This window comes from Epinephelus fuscoguttatus, linkage group LG10, assembly GCF_011397635.1.
Source record: "Epinephelus fuscoguttatus linkage group LG10, E.fuscoguttatus.final_Chr_v1".
NCBI classification, from domain to species: Eukaryota; Metazoa; Chordata; class Actinopteri; order Perciformes; family Serranidae; genus Epinephelus; species Epinephelus fuscoguttatus.
The window spans coordinates 30,944,115-30,959,001 of record NC_064761.1 but is presented as its reverse complement, the minus strand read 5'-3'; the positions used below and the strand labels follow the sequence as shown (position 1 = coordinate 30,959,001).

The following is a 14,887-nucleotide window of genomic DNA, read 5'->3' as shown; positions in this document are numbered from 1 at the left end:
GTGCGAGCCAGTCAAGCACTGCACTCACGCTTATAGGTTGCTAATACAGTTAATAGCCTCTGCTCAGCGAAATTTTTTTTAAACTTAGACTCATTAAACATACCTACATTCAACAGTGGGACAGGAACATCTGGTGGTCTTTCTGTCATCAGCACTGATGCAGAACTTGCTCAGAAGCTGTCATATTATGACCACATTAATGACATTGGAGCCAGGTAATGCAGAAATGTACCTCTGCACAGCCTCCTGCAACTGCTGAAGATGTCTGCTCTATAGTTCTGCTGTAGTGGAGAATTTACTGTCACGTCCCGTCACGTCACGTCACGTCACGTCACGTCACGTCACGTCACGTCACGTCACGTCACACCTGTGTTTGTCTGCTTGTAGTGCAGTTAGTTGTATAGTTTAATATATAGCCTACTGTTACTGTACATTTCTGGTATCATATTTTTAACATCGAAAATGAAAATTTATTTCTTCGGCTTATTTTATGCAAAAGGATTGCACTCCCAGTTTGGAAAAGATCACACAATAACACAACAAAGCTTAGGGAAGCCAAATGGTGAGCAGCATTAGGAGGGGCTACCTGCCAGAGTATTTTTGGCTGGTGAAGTGACTTCTTGAAGTTTTGGTGATGACAAAACCTCAGGAAAGAATTGTTCCTGACCAACAAACATTCTGGCACATAATTCCCTGTAAAATCACAATGTGTTGTCTTTACAATTTGGGTTTGTACGGATTGAACAACTGAGATATAGAATTAGTGAGCTTTGGTGGCGATCGTAGGCTGATTTTTTGTCACCTTCGGACAAAGACAAGATTGCTGTCTAGGCTAACAACCTCTTGGCAGTAGCGCTGTTACCATGCCAAGCGTATGGCCTCATCTACACTAGCTAATTTACCACTTTAAATGACTAAATGACTATCTGTAACAAGAAACCATCTGGAAATGGGTGATACTGACAAAATCAAATATCAAGGTTTTCTTTTTGATGGCCATGCAGGTGTTGAGGCATTTTTCCATTCACTACATTGTTAGTATCACAATGCTAATAGTAATGATTCATTCTGCTCTAAGCACATCACATTTTTTTCCCCCATTACGGTTCATTATTTTCAAGGCTCTTTGCATAAAAAGGGTGAAAGCTGGATTATGAATATCAAGGTGAAAACCGCTTTGCAGATGAACCACTTATTGTTGTTATTTACTCACTAAGAATGACTCATAATCAGCAACTCATTTGCATTCTCCTCCTGTTTGTCTTGATGCTGTTTATTGCTAGAAACGTTCATAAACGTGGTAGTCCTATTGTGCAGAAATGAGCATACAGTCTTCAGAGTCTGTTTTCATTTTTCAGTGCCCTCCACTTTCCCCCAAATGTTCTATTTTTGCCCGCCACCCAACCTCGAGCCTCCACTGACAGTCACTTGTTGCCATTACAATAAATTCACCTTTCCTCCTGATTCACAAGCAAAAAGGGCAAACAGTCTCTGGAAGGGAACATATCGCCCTATTGAGTTACTCCTGAGTATTTATGCAAGATAATACATGTCCTTGGGGGAATTTTAGCCGAATAATCACATCAAGGGGGATTCTGTCATGCTGCAGAACCTCTTATTGCCATTAGCAAGGTTTCTGTATTATTTATAACCATGCTGGAGATTATCGCCTTGTGTGTTTTCTTCTACTGGCTTTATGGAGCCTCCAGCCAGTGATGGATGGAGTTGCTTTTAGCCTCCCGTCAGTCTCAGAGTGTGTTTTCTTTTCATTTTTTTACTGCAGTGTAGCTGGGTTCCTCCTACATGGATGGTTTGAGTGTGATTTATGGCTTTGGCCCCTGATCCCTGCCCTGCTAATGATGGTTATAAACTGGTGGGAAGCCAAAGGTCAGGCCTATCTCCACTGTTGTGATGTGAGATGATGTTTCTCCTTGTCTCGCAAAGCATGTTGAAGCTTAAAAGATAAAAGAGCAAGGAGAAGTAGCGTTGAGGCTGGAAAAATAAAAGGTATGCGTGGTACAGAGAATAAAAGATTTATCTCAGAGCTCTTTCTTGGAGAGTCTTCCTCCTGAAACACAGACCTATAATTAACCTGCAGACTCTTGCAGACGTTGTCAGACAATGCTGCAAAATCTTTGTTCTACTCCGTCTAGATTGCGACTCCAGCTCCTCTGTTTCCTGGTGTCTCGGCAGCTGTAATTTTGAGGACTGCGAAGGTTAATGACAGTGACACAACTCTGGGGAGAGCTCCAATAATGCTCAAAGATATCCATTCATCAACAATAAGCTATTACAGGTATTACATTACTGCTCTGTCATCCAGCGCTCTTTAGTCGGGCTACCTCTCGCCCACTAATGGGAGCATATCCACTGCAGTGAGAAAGAGTCAGAGATTATCTTATTCTAGCACCAACCTTTAAATCCCCTGAAATTATATATCCATTAGACACATGGTACTGTGTAAAGAAGATACCGTAGTAACCTAACCGATACAAGTGGTCTCACTGTCAGGTGGCAGAGACAGAGGACCTGTTCTCATGGTCTGATTCAGATAAAAGAGGAGTGTTACAGAAATGTTTTTGTCCTCCTGCACATGCTGCACATATTTCCCACTACATAAATCCATGGTGTCTCTCAGTGCATGGGAAAACCAGTGTTCTGTGCATAAAGGTCACTCTTCATTTTTCATTTACCGTGCACTCCCCCCTCTTTTCTCCCTCTCGACTTCTCCTCTTTCTCTCTTCTCGCCCTCTCTCTCTTTAGATATCTGCGACGTTATTGAGGCTCCAGGATTTCATGGTGATGCAAATATCTAGTAAACAGACCCCGGGTGACTCAGGTCCCGAGCAAAGGGAAGAAATCATGTGTGCATTTCGCTGGAGTGGAGGGAATTCCTGCGTCGTTTTTACATTAGGTCTAAGAGAGATAGAGAGGGAAGACTGTGGTTTGGCTTAAGTGAAGGCATAATGCCCAGAGGATATGTGTGTTTGTTGTTTTGTTGTGTGCTTGTATGGAGTATATTGTGTATGTGCTTATGCACAGTATACGTGCATTTATGTCAGGGAGTCAGGGAAGAGGTTAACAGTCTGGGGTCAGTAGAGCAGATATAACGTGGTTTTCAGAAAGGCTAAACAAAGAAATCTTTACTCATATAGAATGTTTTACTCTAGGGGAGATACATAGCACAAACAAACAATGTGAACTATCAGATGCTGGTTAAAATACAAACACAATAAAACTAATCAAATGCACAGGGGAAAACAAATGTTTTCACTTTGCTTTCTAACAGCGTTGATGTTGGAGCACATCTAACGCAATCTGGAGAACGTATTCCAGCAGTTTGGACTGTAAAAACCAAAACCTGCTTTTTATTTTAACCTTCAGTACAACCAGAAGGCCTGTGCCAGACAATGTAGGAGGTCTGATAGGTGTGCATATGGAGTAAGCAACGCAGAGAGAGGTGCTGACTGTGGAGCAAGCTAGGGCTATGTAGACAAGATGTAAAATGTTACTGTCCACTCTGAGAGTAACTGGAAGCCAATGCAGAGATCTGACAGGTGTGATGTGATCACACTTGTGTTTTTTTTTTGTTATGATCCTGGCAGCAGCTGTTTGAAAAATTTGTAGTCAGCTCACGGTCTTTTTAGGCAGACCATATTGGACAATTCCACACCTCAAAATTTAGATCCAATGCCAATACGCTGTAGAGTGCCAACACAGGATGCCCTTTATGTAGCGAGGCTGAAAGTAAGGTTGTAGAGTTCAGCACTGCACTTCGAAGCGTTGTCGGACTCCTGATAAATAGTTCTCTCTCTCTCTCAAAAAAAAAAAAAGGATTATCAATGATGCAGCAGAGCCAGAGACACTCTATTTTATCCCACACATTCTTCTTCCTTGTCAGAACCTGGCGCTTATATTACCCAAAATGCAACTCAACCACTGAGAGTTTGCTTTGTAAATACGGATGCTTGTTGTGCTTGTAGGGGCTAATGTAGCCTCGAGCCACCAGCCTCAAGCAGAGATGAGGGGTGGGCTACAGAGTTCTGGTAACCTCACTTCTTCTATCTCCACACCACCAGATTTTTTTTTGTTTTCAAACTTGTACTCTTCAGCACCAACTGACGCTGCCTCAAGCGACATCACTTGAGGCAATTCTGGATTTCACAGAGCTCCCTCTGGAGCCACAGAAGACTTTATGTAACTTCTTTCACATATTCAGTTATACTCCCTGAACCTGTAAACAGACTTTGATGTGGAAAAATTGGTGGAGTTTCCCTTTAAGGCCTGGAACACATGCTGCATCTTTAACCACCTGGAAAACATGAGGTTGGGCGCTGGGTGCTATTCTTTTTTCTACCCTGTGCACACTTTCAAGGGTGCGGAGTCAGGTTGCATCTGAAATTGCTAAGCGACCATAACCAGCACCGTATCAGAGTCTACTTACCCGAAATCCCAAGTTTAAAGCTGATCCTCTTCCTCCAGGCGTTGATTTTTAAGTGTGCATTACGCCTAAAATATTGCACATGGGACAGATGTGAAGTTGTGGATAGCCAGGATTTAAAATGATCAACTACTTCATATTTATTGTAGACTGATATTTACAGAAGAGAGGGGAAGATATCTACTAGCTGTGATTTGTTGTTTCTCGTCACTATGCAATGCGCATTGCTGTGTCCCAAAATTTGAACTGTTAGGCCATGGAAATACATGCATCGTTTGGGAATACATGTGTGCCACGACGGCATTGCTCTTGCTTTTAAATTTGTGCGTCTACACTGAACGAGTGGGTTTGAGGACACAAAAAATGCAGCATGTGTACGGGCGCTGCTTGGACAGAGATAGACAGTATTTTGTGGTGGCCTGTCATTGCATCGTGCTGACGAAAATTAGTGCGTCCACCCAGTGGTCGTATTTCCATTTCTGCCAATTGAAGCCAATCGGAGCTGGAGCCGAGATATACTCATGACTGCAGCAGTTATTTGTCCTGCGAGTGAATGCTGATTGTAACCTTTCTCATTACATAAGAAAGCCAGATGTTAGCGGGATGTAGTGGGGTTTTTGTCTAGTGGGAAAGGGGCTTAAGTCGTAAATGCATTCAACCAGTGACTTAAGAGTTGAAATGTCCAATGGATGAGCGTGGGTACTGTTTAACAGTGTGTCATTAGCATAATTATAGTAACATGCCTTGTGCTTTCAATTTATGTGGCCTCGAGGCAACATCTACAGGCTGAACAGAAATGGTTCAAAGTATTGACCCCTGAGAGGCTCCCCTTTCCCACACATAAAGAGATACAGAAAAATGTCATCCCTTTAGATAAGTTGAAAATCAGGCAAGTACAGAGAGCCAGGAGGTCCTTCCCACTAGTCTAATCTTGGCTCAGTATGGATATAAATCTGGCAATGCGAGTGTACTGTTGGCTGTGTGCTCTTCCTCTCCTCTGTTTCTTTGTCTTTCTGTCTCTCTCATTCCGGACATTCTTTGGCTTCTCTCTCTTTATGTCCGGTGTGACTCCCCCTCTCTGTTTGAATGCCTCACTTGTCTCTCTTTCACCTTTGTTTCTCTTCATCACTCCCTGTTGTGCATTATTTTTGCCATTGTCTTTGTCCTGCCTTGTCCTTTCCCCACTCTCTAAACTCCTTTTTTTATAGTCACTGTGTTTATTTCCATCTTTGCCTTAAATCCTCTCTCGCAGCTTTCTTTCTCACGGCTTATTCTTTATTCCCTTTCCTCCTTACATCCCTGCCGCATACAGCATCTTATGTTATTGCTGATTGAAGGTGATCCAAGCAGCATCAGGGTATCACCTGTCATTGATTCTACACAGCCCATAAAGCAGCCTCTCCTCTCTCACTATTATGACAATTAGGCCAGTCTCAGGAAATCTATTGGGTGTTTTTAAGTCCGCATAAAGAAAATGGAACAATCATAAAATCCTACACCGCTTACTTAATACACTTTCCCATGTACAGGCACAGTCTCATGTACTGAGCTCTGAAGGTCATCTCAGTGATGTGGAACAATAAAAGCAGAGCAAAGTAGAGCTCACCCTTGTGCCTGCGGCAAAGGAGTATTTCTTTGAACATTAATTCCTCTTAAAAAGTTATTAAGTGTTTTAAGGATCAAGCTCAAAGTCTTTTTGGTAGTTTGAGTGTGTCTCCCTTACAATAACAAAGGTTATTAGAGCTTGAAATCCTCTGGGTTGTTGTTGGCTCCCTTCCAGTGTTATCTCTTTTTACAGAGCTTTATTGGAAACTGTGAATTGAATTGAATCAAGACGGGGTTCTGGTGCTCTTACGTCATCTTCTATGGCTACTATGGCTTCTAGTTTTCATCATATCACAGACAGATGTTAGTGCGTTAGAAAATACTCGAACAACATGCATATCTCTTTAAGAATATCTATATTTAAATCTTTGTGCAATTATATATCAATCACAAAAAACATGAGAACAGCTTTGGAATTCAAAATTGCTTTAACTGAGGAATTTGTCCACCAGGGCACAGCATAATGACCTGTAAAAAACAACACTGACATGAAGCTGATTCATAACTGTGATCTGTTTACACATGCAGGAGACAAAGAGCAGCATTTGCATATATTTAGACTTGTGTTTGCAGACCTCTGGTGAAAGCAGGTCAGACGTTTGGTCCAACATCAGCTCTGTATTCACTCCTGAAAGACAAATCTTACTCTTTAGCTGCAAAATGCTCCACTATGTTAACAACTAATTGCTGATTGTGTTTGTCTGCAGTTTGGTGCATTTTGGTCAATGACTGTATATCAAGGACAAAGCATCTCCACTTCCTCCCACTGTACAAAAATAAAGCCAAAATATCCTGGATATGGCCACTGCCATCTTGCGCTGGTGTCTTGATTTGGAACCAGAGCCTGCGCAGTGGGGATTTCCATGGTATCCAGTTCCCATCGTCCGATTATTCGCAAGCAGTGCCATTAATCGCGAGCACACCAGTTAGCACACACAGCTGTCGATCATGACATCAAACCCCACTTTGCATAGCGCCAAATAACTAGTTCTTACCCAACTTGTCATGACCACTTGCATATAACCAGACTCTGGTGATGTCTGCATTATATAGATATAAGGAGGCCCAGACCGCAGATATTGTTGGAGGCAATCTCTGTTAATTCCTGTCCTGACAACAGGTAGCAAAAACAAAATCCTCCATCATACACAACCATACAAACTCCAGCCCCTCTCCCACAGAGCACAAACTCCAGCCCCTACACAAATTAAGCAACACAAGATTAGCATAAAATTAACTTATAAACATAGCTTAACAGTGCTAAAAAAATGGAAATGACCATAAGAGCAATGTTGCAATGTCTCCTGCCTTGCCTTGTTGAGGCCTCTTATAGATGGGGTACCCCCAAAGATGAGCGCAGGGGTACATTAGTCTCTATATACAGACTCTACATTCAGTGAATGTAGAGTCTGTAAGCAAACCCCGGAGATCTTGCCTCCGGAAGAAGAGTGGAAGAGCCCTGGTTTCCGGGGCTAGGCTGTTTGTAGTCCACATGATATTGATCAATCACGTTTGAGCCAGCTGCGTTTGTTGCCAGGTTAAATGCTCTGTGCGGTGATCTAACGAGGCGGAACATAATTGGCGTCTCTGCAAACTCTGAATCCATCTCAATGGTTCAGCATATTTACTTATATATAAACGGAAGTCGGAAACGGAAATTCGCCTCCTCAAATCGGAATGCCAAAAAATCGGGGGTCTGCCCCCAGAGGCCGATGGGTTCCGAGAATGCATATACATCAATGTGACAAAGAACTACCTAAAATGACAGAATCCACCTTTGAGAAGAAGTTCATTTAATGTGTACTTGAAGTGTTTAGTTTTGCTAATGTTCCATCCACTAACATAGAGTGGTTAAGGTTTATGGCCTATACTGCAGCCAGCAGCCAGGTCAGGTCAGGTCAGATGAACTCTATTATCCCACAGGGGCAAATTTATGTGGTCATACATTGTCCGTTTTAAAACACAAAGATACACTGTATGTGCACGATCAATATAGTAATATAGCTGCACATCTGTCTCTCATTTAGTGGTCTAATTGCTGTAGGCACAAATGATTTGCTTTGTCTTATTGTTCTTATTTTCAGCTGCAGTATTTCTGCTGTTTGACTCTCTACATCCATGGAATTCAGGTGGAGAGGATGGGTAGGATCAGTGAGGATCTGTTCAGCCTTTTTAAGAATAAGGTCGTTCTACAGCTGTGCTGCGGATGATTAACCCAGATCATCCGACTCACTGTCTTGATCATCCGCTGCAGTTTGGCATGATCTAGAACAGTACGTGATTGAGATCAAGATATTTTGGCTTCACTTTTGGGGAGCTGTCATGTCATCCATCTTTACTGTACAGTCTATGATTTTGGTAGTCATCTGGCACAGTTTCCTCAGAGCTTTATTCACTGAAAAGTTAATGAGAGCAGTGGGAGTGAAACAAAGCCGTAAAGTTGTAGCTCGTACACCTAAACAGTGAGCTGAAAGCTGCAGAATTGGGGATAATTCTCTGTATGTTCCCTATTGAGACTGTCTTCTCTTTCACACACAAGTAATCATGTGATTCTTTGTTAATGTAAAAATGTGAATTAGTGCAGCTTTACTATGTGCAATACCTGCAAATTGTATAGAAAACATTCATATTTTGGAGGAGCATAAAAATTGAATTTGCCTTGTAAAATGGTGATAAAAGGATTTGAGTGGAAATAGACCATGTTTGAATTAATTCTTCTTCTGTGCAGGCTTTTTGAAGATGGGCGACCAGTATGAAAAGGGATTATATCAGACTGTTGCTTGAGTACTGTGTTACCAGTACTGATACCTCTGTATAATACTTGACAGCCACTCTGTTAAATATTTTAATCATAAATACCCCAACCACCACACTGTCCCCATTAATGCTGCTCCATTTCATTACCATTTTCCCAATATCTAGGACACGCATAATCTTGGTTTTCTTTCAACCGTCCAATTTTTAGTGCAAGTACCTCACGGCTGTGTGATGAAAACACATCGAGAACGTTCACGTCGACAAGACTGGGGCTAAGGGAGAGCAAGAGAGAAGCCAGGGTGTAACGAGATGGTGAGAGGGAATAGGTAGAGAGACTGAGGAGAGGAGAAAGCGAGAGCCATGGCAACCGTAATAAGTGACAAAAGCATTTCAGAGCATATTAGCACCTTCATTTGATGATGAGGTGTTCTATTTGCATATAAAGTATCCAAAGCCCTGCAGCAGAGGGTCACTGTTTCTGTATAACCAGCATCCAATTCCTCATTGCAGACATTCCTCACATCTCTTCCTCGCCATCAAACCATTTCCTCTTGTCTTTAAAGCATGTGTTCTTTCTCCTGACTCGACTCTGTATCAGAACTGTATCAGTCCACATTAGGGCTTTGCTAATAACACCAGACATCATTGATTGCCTGGTGATTTGTTATGTGAGCTATCTTAAGTTTGCTACAGTGTTGATCATTTGGATCAACACTCTCTCTCACCTTTTCGGCAGCTAAATGATCTCTTAATGACTTTGTTGAGGAAATTACCTGCCTAAACACCCATAATCAAATTGATCTGGTGCTGTGGAAACAGACAAATTAACAAGTCTGTTTAAATCCTGATGAAGCGAGTGGAGCATGGTGGTGAGTTCAGGAGTCCTGTTTCATTAATAGTAAAGAAAAGATAGTCAGACTGGATGGGGTGTTAAAGCTCAGACTGAAGTTTCACTTGGCCAGCTATGGTTTGCATTTTTCCTCCGCTGTTGTCACTTGCCATCTGTATTAACTTGGCATCCAAATAAGACTGTTGGGATGCTGCCTGAAATCAAGCTCAATCCCTGAATATGTTTGTCACAACACTGGAAACAATAGTCCCCCCTCTTCCCCCTCGGTGAAAGAACTGACACAATAATTTGCCACTGACAGTGTCGTTTTTAACGTTTCTTAAATCCACAGAACCCACACAGTGTGCCAGCTTCAATGCGACTTCAGTGGCATCTACTGCCATTTCAATTTCGAACACGAAGCGCTATAGTACCCTGGGGTTGAATATTTGGGATTAGTGTCTCCTCCGAATGGCAAAATGTATATGTGACTTGCAGTATGCTTCGTTCAATGATAATGGCGTATTAGTGTTCAGCTTGTGCCATGCAGCGAGGCTTCTGAATGGACTCGGCTGCAGCCATTTGTCATAATTACAGAGATGCTTTGGCTCTGAACCATTTGCGCACCCACACACACACATACACACGCACTTTTATACTTGTGTATCTACTTATTCTGCTGTCCCATGAAATTGTATAGCCCAGGGTGTCTAATTATACTAATCGAATGCGTACCGCCTGACATTTATTCATACATTATTAATAGCAGAAACAATAGAATCTGTGATTGGATATAGTGACTTCCTGACTTCTCATCTTCTCTCTCTCTCTCTTTCTCTCTCTCTCGCCGTGTCTCGCTTATCTCTCACTCCATCTCTCTCTTTACCCCATGACCTCCTTTCTTCTCTTTATGACTCTTTCCCCATCACCTCCTGTAATTTTGCTTGTGGGTGTTGAGTAATTAGCATGCCTCCCACTTTTATTCTGATGTCAGCTCAGGGAATTTGAGAAATGTCCCATAAAGATTATGTGTCCTGATAAGGTTATGTCTGGGACTCCATTAAAGAGATGGGCTGCACAATGGCTGTTTGTATCCTTCGGGGGAGAGAGAGAGAGCGAAAGACTGAAAGAGAGAAACTGTTTCCACGTTACTACACAGAGTTCAGTGTGCCAGCTTTATTTATTTTCCGTTCTATTATGTACTTTCACGTAATTGAAATTTAATTTAAGATTAAGATAAACCCATTAATTATGTTGATGTGTTTCAAATTGATACTATATGATAAACACCCAGTATACATACAAACTTTCTCATTCTTTTTGGCCTGGGGCTGTTTGCCATTGTTTGAGCAAGGTCCCTTATTTCCAATTCTAAAGGACTATGTAACCTTTGCCAGAACAGAAAAACCACATTGTTTTTCTTACAAATAAAACATTGAATTTATAATCAATAAAACTCACCCTTGCACAGTTCAGTACAGTTACTTAAGGGCGTTTACCTCAATAGCCTTACTTCGTCCGGCTTAAGGTGGCTAATGTTTGCAAATTTTAGACAGATGCTTGTGTACAGCAGTTCCCCTGACCTAGACCCTAACTACACATCTGAAGATATTTTTATGAATTTCCCCCCTTCTGTTTGTTTTGTCAATTCTGTCCACACAACCTTCATTTCACCAAATGTCTCCAGCCACACTAGGATGTAAAAACAGCTCCAAACCCTTGCCAGTGTCAGCTGTCTTCAGCAGTCTCCTCTCGTTGCAAAGCTAGCAAGGTGTATAGGTTAACGTTTACTTTTCAAAAACACCTACGAGATTTCTTGTTACCACGGCTGTGGCTCAGAGGTAGAGCGGGTCGTTCGCTAATCAGAAGATCAACGGTTGGATCCATGTATCTTTGAGCAAGATACTGAACCTTAAAATGTTCCTGATGGCTATTCCATCGGTGTTTGAATGTGTTAAAAATTGAGTAGCAGGCGGCACCTTGTATGGTAGCCTCTGCCACATTCTGTGTGAATGTGTGAATAGGTGAATGTGACTCATAGTGTAAAACATGCTTTGAGTGGTCAGATGACTGGAATGGCGCTATACAAGTGCAGGGCCATTTACCATTTACTATTGATTCCCCTTCCATGTAAGGATGAAAGAGCTCCCTCAAACATACAAGCAATGCTCTGGGCATGTGGAAGTTTTCCTTCCACTCCTCATCAGCAACAATTGTCCCACCATCTGCTGGTTCGACTGGGCCTGATGGTCCAAAGCCGTTGTTTCTGGCAGACTTTAAACTTCAGAAACTGAGGTGACCCAAATAACACTGGTCTGTTTGTGTTGGAATTTGTGCAGCAATACTAAGTTTAACTGTAAAGGAGTCATTGCATCAGGCACTTCTCTCAAAACCTGAACAAACCGGTAGTCCGCTGTTGTTGCTGTTGTTTCAATGCTCTGTTTTACATGTCCACACGCATACAAAGTAGTAAGAGTTTTGAAAAATCTGCAAAAATCGTTGTTTTAGTGACCTGGAACTGTGTTTGTGTGTGGACAAGAGGCCAAAACGTAGAGCACAACATCAATTAGCGATAATATCAGCATACTTTTCTACTTGTGCTACTGTTATACAACCCTGTGTTATCATTATACCATTATGTGTTAGTTGTGGCAGCAGTGGCTGCTGGTTACAAAAAGCTAAAGTGTTGCTACAGCATACAATCATATTTTACACCATGTTTCAGTTTCAACATGATAAAGACTGCACGAGGTTTTATCATAATTTATGTTTTATTGCAGTAAGTACAGCTCTCTGAAACTCACAATGCAATTTAGTGGACTTGAACTGATCTGAAAAAGACAGGAAAAGAGTCAAAGAGAGATAACGACCAACATGGAAAGGATGGGTGCACAGTAGATGCGTGCTTGTTGTCGCATCATTTTACACATTGTGTATCTGTGACCACAGTTAAATGCTGAAGAGATTTGCATAAAGAAATCCAACCTTGACTATTCAAATGTGAGATGTTGCAGTTGTGCATGAGTGAAAGAAATGTTTTGTGTTTGCAGCAGTGGGGGTGGAAGGCCTCTCCACTTGATTTTCAAAACAAATTACCCAATGTTGCATTCAGTGTTAAGATGACAACAAGATGAAAATCGAGTTATGGGGTTTTGTAAATTATGTGTTTGTGAAATCTCTAGGAAAACACAATTCCATGCCAGGCTGGTACGGTGAGGGAAAAATTGATAGATAATTACAGATGAGTCAGAGCTCAAGATAATAACAAGTTGAATGAAAGTGCCCGTTGGATGCACAGTGAATTCCACCACACACATGCCACAGCAGCAAAATTGCAGTAACAGCACACAGAGGTAGCGGCCGGCCGGTCTTGCCTTCTGAGGTTTGTGGTTGAAGTCGATAGCAATTCAGAGAGCTTTTCTCCTACGAGGCAGAGAGCTTGGTACATTTTCTAGAGGGATCACGTAGTGTAACTTAATTTGGGTATCATTTCCACATGAATCACATCCGAGACCTGCATGTGCCTCCGTACTGCCAGATGAAAAATACCAACAGTTTAGCTTCGCTGTCGAGAGGTGATTTGCGTTGCTGGCAAGCATTTAATTTAAGTAAACCACCACTTCTCTCCCACTCTCAGCCTCTTTCATATCCTGGATAATGCTTGAAGTCTGGAGCGTTATTGAGCCTTTCACTCACTGTACAGATTTTCCATTCAGCTATAGGCCATATATTGCCCTCTGTCTTGCCCAAGATGTTGCCCCTTCGCCTCCTTCTCATTTTTCTCAGATGTGTCATATGTGGTGCGATGTTTGATGTGGTCATGTTGTGCCACAGTGATCTGGCTGCATTCAGAGCTGACTGGACACTTCTCCCCCAGTGGATGACTTAATCCCTCGCTCCGAGCAGCTATTTCACTCCCTTCACATCAGGGCGAAGAGCTAGAGATGCTGTGGGAATACAGAGATAGAGCTTCAGTCAAGAAAACCAGCCAGTTAGTTAGTTAGTTAGTTAGTCAGTCAGTGATTGAGTGAGTGAATATTCCTCCGTCTGTGTATGTTAATGCGTGTCTCGCTCCTCTGCCTGATTTAGCAACCACTCACTGCCTTTTCTCCCTTTTTGTCTTTTTCTTAATTCCCACAGACTCCGCCGTTGTGTTGCCATGGCGACCGTGGCCCCTCCCTTCTTCCTGCTGTGTTGGCTGCTCCAAGTGGCGAGCTCGGCGTTCCCAGAGGAACCGGGGCCCATCAACGTCATCCCCACCGAAGGTACTGACCTCCCGACTTTCTCGCCCTCTAGCCGCCTACTCCCCTGCGTGACTCTCTCCCAGGTTGTGATGTGTGAGGTGTGGGGTCGCAGCCTAACAGGCAGAGTGTTGAAATGGGGGAGGGAAGGCAAGGAGGAGGTTTTAGGGTCGTGGTGTAGGCTGCGGAGGTCAGACAGGCTCTCACACGAATAGTGTTGACTGGTTTCCAGGTCGGGAGGTGTGGGGTCACGCTCAGGAATGAGACCAGAGTGTAGGAAAGGGCTCTGGCATTTCTGACTTTCCCACACACAGACGCAGCTTCTTACACACTCAGACTTTGAGTCTCCATATCAGCTTGGCAGTCTGTAGCTCAGTCCAGACCTTTGATTGATTGCAGTTCAATAATATTGATTCATGGTTTCCCAGCTGAGTCCAGACCCTTCTTGATGTATCAATACCAAACAGTGGAATGTAGATGATGTCAGGGTACTGAGCGCTACAGTGGAGTGGCTGTGTTAGACTCAGCAGCTATGCTTTACAGCAGGTATAGTAGAGAATGTGGACTCATGTGGATGGTCGCACAAGACAAGTAGAGGAAAGTATGGAGGTGGACAGACAGAAAAAGGTGGAGGACAAGGAGAGAACAGAATGAATTACAGTGGGTCCCAGGACGGAGTGACGTAGGTAGCCCACAATAGGAAGAAATAACAGGATAGAAATAAATTAGAAGCAGACAAAACACAGAGGTGAATAAAAAGAGGAAACCGATTAATGGACTATAGTGTGGGATTTAAACAAGTAATGATGAAAGAGCAGAGGGAGGATGAGGGGATATCAGATGGAAATACTCTCACTCACCTCAGTCAAGGTCAAAGACAGATAGCCACACTGGTAATCCATCCGATTTATATGTATGATTTCTGCTTTTCTCTTCACTTTATTCTTTTAACTGTGTCTTTGCACATCTATGGGACAACATGATAAAAACATGGTGAAAATGCTCCACCAATCT

General features: G+C 42.5%; 1 protein-coding gene across 3 annotated transcripts in view; it reads left to right on the top strand.

The window, feature by feature from the left end:
* The window catches only part of sema6bb (sema domain, transmembrane domain (TM), and cytoplasmic domain, (semaphorin) 6Bb), a 181,107-nt gene that overhangs the window by 68,500 nt on the left and 97,720 nt on the right, over positions 1–14,887 (top strand). For 2 of the 3 annotated variants that reach the window (XM_049588366.1, XM_049588365.1), the window contains one exon: positions 13,773–13,897. In XM_049588366.1, the coding sequence (XP_049444323.1) occupies positions 13,792–13,897 (106 nt within the window). In that variant the 5' untranslated portion in view covers positions 13,773–13,791. Of the gene's footprint in view, positions 1–13,636; positions 13,660–13,772; positions 13,898–14,887 lie in introns of those variants that run through there. The other variant, XM_049588367.1, reaches the window with a different exon arrangement.